Source organism: Erithacus rubecula, assembly GCF_903797595.1.
Source record: "Erithacus rubecula genome assembly, contig: scaffold_169_arrow_ctg1, whole genome shotgun sequence".
Lineage (NCBI taxonomy): Eukaryota > Metazoa > Chordata > Aves > Passeriformes > Muscicapidae > Erithacus > Erithacus rubecula.
Genome location: NW_027636138.1, coordinates 176515 through 179337, shown reverse-complemented (window position 1 = coordinate 179337; position 2823 = coordinate 176515). Strand labels below are relative to the sequence as shown.

Here is a 2823-nt window from a genome sequence, read left to right as displayed (position 1 = left end):
GGGGACAGGAGCCAAGCAACGACAGGCTAAAAGAAATCAGGATTGGGAAGACACTGAGCTGAGACTTCACTTGGGGAAACATCTTAACAGCCCCGGAGAGGGTGAGTCTGTGGCTGCAGGGGAATGTTCCCTGTGCTCCTGGAGGGATCTGAGCCAGCACAGCCCACAGCCTGGTAGATGTGTCAAAAGGACTCTCCCAGTTTCTCTGAGGCACAGGAGGAGGAGGATGTGCTGCAGAGCGGGGCTGCCCTGGGCACCGTCAGAGGGACAGGGCAGGACAGCTCCTGCTGCCAGGAACGGCTGCAGGGGCTGAAGCTGGGGTTGCTTGGGACTGCCCAGGGCTTCTGCAGAGCAGCTCCTGCAGCCCTCAGGGCTCTTGGCCAGCCCAGGGCATGTGCCACATCCCAAGGGCAGCTCTCCGCCTGCCTGGCTGCTCCCCATGGATTGTGGGGAGAAGTTGGATGTGGAAGGAGCCACCCCCATCAGGGCAGATTCCTCCTGCTGTGGAGATGGTGCTGCATGGCCAGGGCTGCTCTCAGCTTTCTCTTCAAGGCAATGGAAAGAGGTTGTCAGGTGTGTCTGTGTCACTGAGACTCCTGCACTGTCCCACTGGGCATCAGCAGATCTGCCTCACATCTCCCTCACAAAGTGCCTCCTCACCCTCCTCTGCCTACAGACAGCAGCAGCAGCACCTGGGCTTGCTACATCTCAGTTTGTGTGAGCTGCCCTTAAGGCCCTGCTGGCACGGAGATTCCCCAGGGCCGTGCCCTGTGCTGGGAGGGGTGTGCAGGGCAGAACTGAGCCCACAGGTTGGGCTGGGCTCTGGCAGGGGTACAGGGATACAGGGATATCAGGTCTTGGCTACAGAGAAACAGCTCCTAATAGGCACAGCTCCAGGCAGCAAAGAGCCAGAACAGCCCTGGATATCCTTTCAAGTCCAGCCGCACAGGGAAAGAGAGAAAGGTTTAGGAAAATTGACTTTGAAACTGGAGCCTTCAAAGAATCCACTTTGTTTTTCCAGCACACTGTAATTTTGATCACCGTGAATAGTGGGGGGTGTAATGAGCACAGGCCAACTGTGTGGGTACAGCAGGTGTGACTGCAATGGGGCACAGGAGCCCTGTTTTCCCTCTAGACTCCCCACTGTTCAGGCTGAGAGCAATGCTGAAGAAGAGGCAGTAACTCAGCAGTTCAAAATGGATATTAAAAAAAAAAAAAAAAAATTACTGAAGATCCTCCACAGGAAGTAGTTTTGAGAGGATTCGTAATAAAATTGCACAGAATTGACTCAAGAAAATCTTTTCCAGCTTGTCAATGTCTGCTTTCAGTGGTCCACCATGCCCATATGGCAGAAATGTCCAACAGCAGCTCCATCAGCCACTTCCTCCTGCTGCCATTGGCAGACAAAAGACAGCTGCAGCTCCTGCACTTCTGCCTCTTCCTGGGCATCTCCCTGGCTGCCCTCCTGGCCAACGGCCTCATCATCAGCGCCGTAGCCTGCGGCCACCACCTGCACACCCCCATGTTCTTCTTTCTGCTCAACCTGGCCCTCACTGACCTGGGCTGCATCTGCACCACTGTGCCCAAAGCCATGCACAATTCCCTCTGGGACACCAGGAACATCTCCTACTCAGGATGTGCTGCACAGGTGTTTTTCTTTGTCTTTTTCATTTCAGCAGAATTTTCCCTCCTGACCATCATGTGCTACGACTGCTACGTGTCCATCTGCAAACCCCTGCACTACGGGACCCTCCTGGGCAGCAGAGCTTGTGCCCACATGGCAGCAGCTGCTTGGGCCAGCGCCTTTCTCTATTCACTGCTGCACACAGCCAATACATTTTCCCTGCCCTTGTGCCATGGCAATGCCCTGGGCCAGTTCTTCTGTGAAATCCCACACATCCTCAAGCTCTCCTGCTCTAAATCCTATCTCAGAGAACTTGGGCTTCTTGCTGTTAGTGTCTGTTTAGCACTCGGATGTTTTGTGTTCATTGTTTTCTCCAATGTGCAGATCTTCAGGGCTGTACTGAGGATCCCCTCTGAGCAGGGACGGCACAAAGCCTTTTCCACCTGCCTCCCTCACCTGATTGTGGTCTCCATGTTTCTCAGCACTGCCACATTTGCCAACCTGAAGCCTCCCTCTATGTCCTCCCCATCCATGGATCTGTCACTCTCAGTTCTGTACTCAGTGGTGCCTCCAGCCCTGAACCCCCTCATCTACAGCCTGAGGAATCAGGAACTCAAAGCTGCAGTGTGGACACTGATGACTGGCTGCTTTCAAATTGGAAAATTCTGAGTATCACTTGTAATAAAAGTAATCTTTGATACTTCTTGTTGGTTTCAATTTGAAGCTTTTTTTCCTTTGATCTACCTTTTTTAATATTGTCCACAAAAATGTCATCCTTTGTGCCATTTCCTGCTTTTTCTCCACCTTCCCTATGACCACAAACTCTGTCAATGAGGAGCTGCCTCAGTGGGTTTAAATTAACTAAAAGATCCCTCAGCAAAGTTTTCCCCAGAGATGTCCCTTTTGTTTCCTTCTCTGAAGCAGCAGAAGCAATGTCTGTGTGCAGAGCTTGGGGCAAATCAGTGCTGATACAGCATGGTGCTGCTGTGAGGAGATGGAGCTGAGTGAGCACAAAGTCCATCAGACCCTGGGGCCAGAGAGGGCTGGGGTACGGTTGGGGAAGCAACATAGGTTTTTTGTGGAGGCCTCTGAAAGTCTGTTCCCATGAGCTGTGAGTTTCCTGTCCCACTGCAGATATTGTTGCTTAGAGCCAGGGATGCGTGACAGTTGCCACCAAACAGCCCTGATAATTTCCTTTG

The 2823-nt window shown here is 52.5% G+C and overlaps 1 protein-coding gene across 1 annotated transcript; it reads left to right on the top strand.

The window, feature by feature from the left end:
* Window positions 1-1354: 1354 nt before the first annotated feature.
* Window positions 1355-2293, top strand: LOC306815608 (olfactory receptor 14I1-like; the record flags this gene model as incomplete). The annotated part of the gene is made up of 1 exon (XM_079332180.1): window positions 1355-2293. One exon carries the CDS (start codon window positions 1355-1357, stop codon window positions 2291-2293), a length of 939 nt encoding a protein of 312 aa, XP_079188306.1.
* Between the last annotated feature and the right edge of the window lie 530 nt (window positions 2294-2823).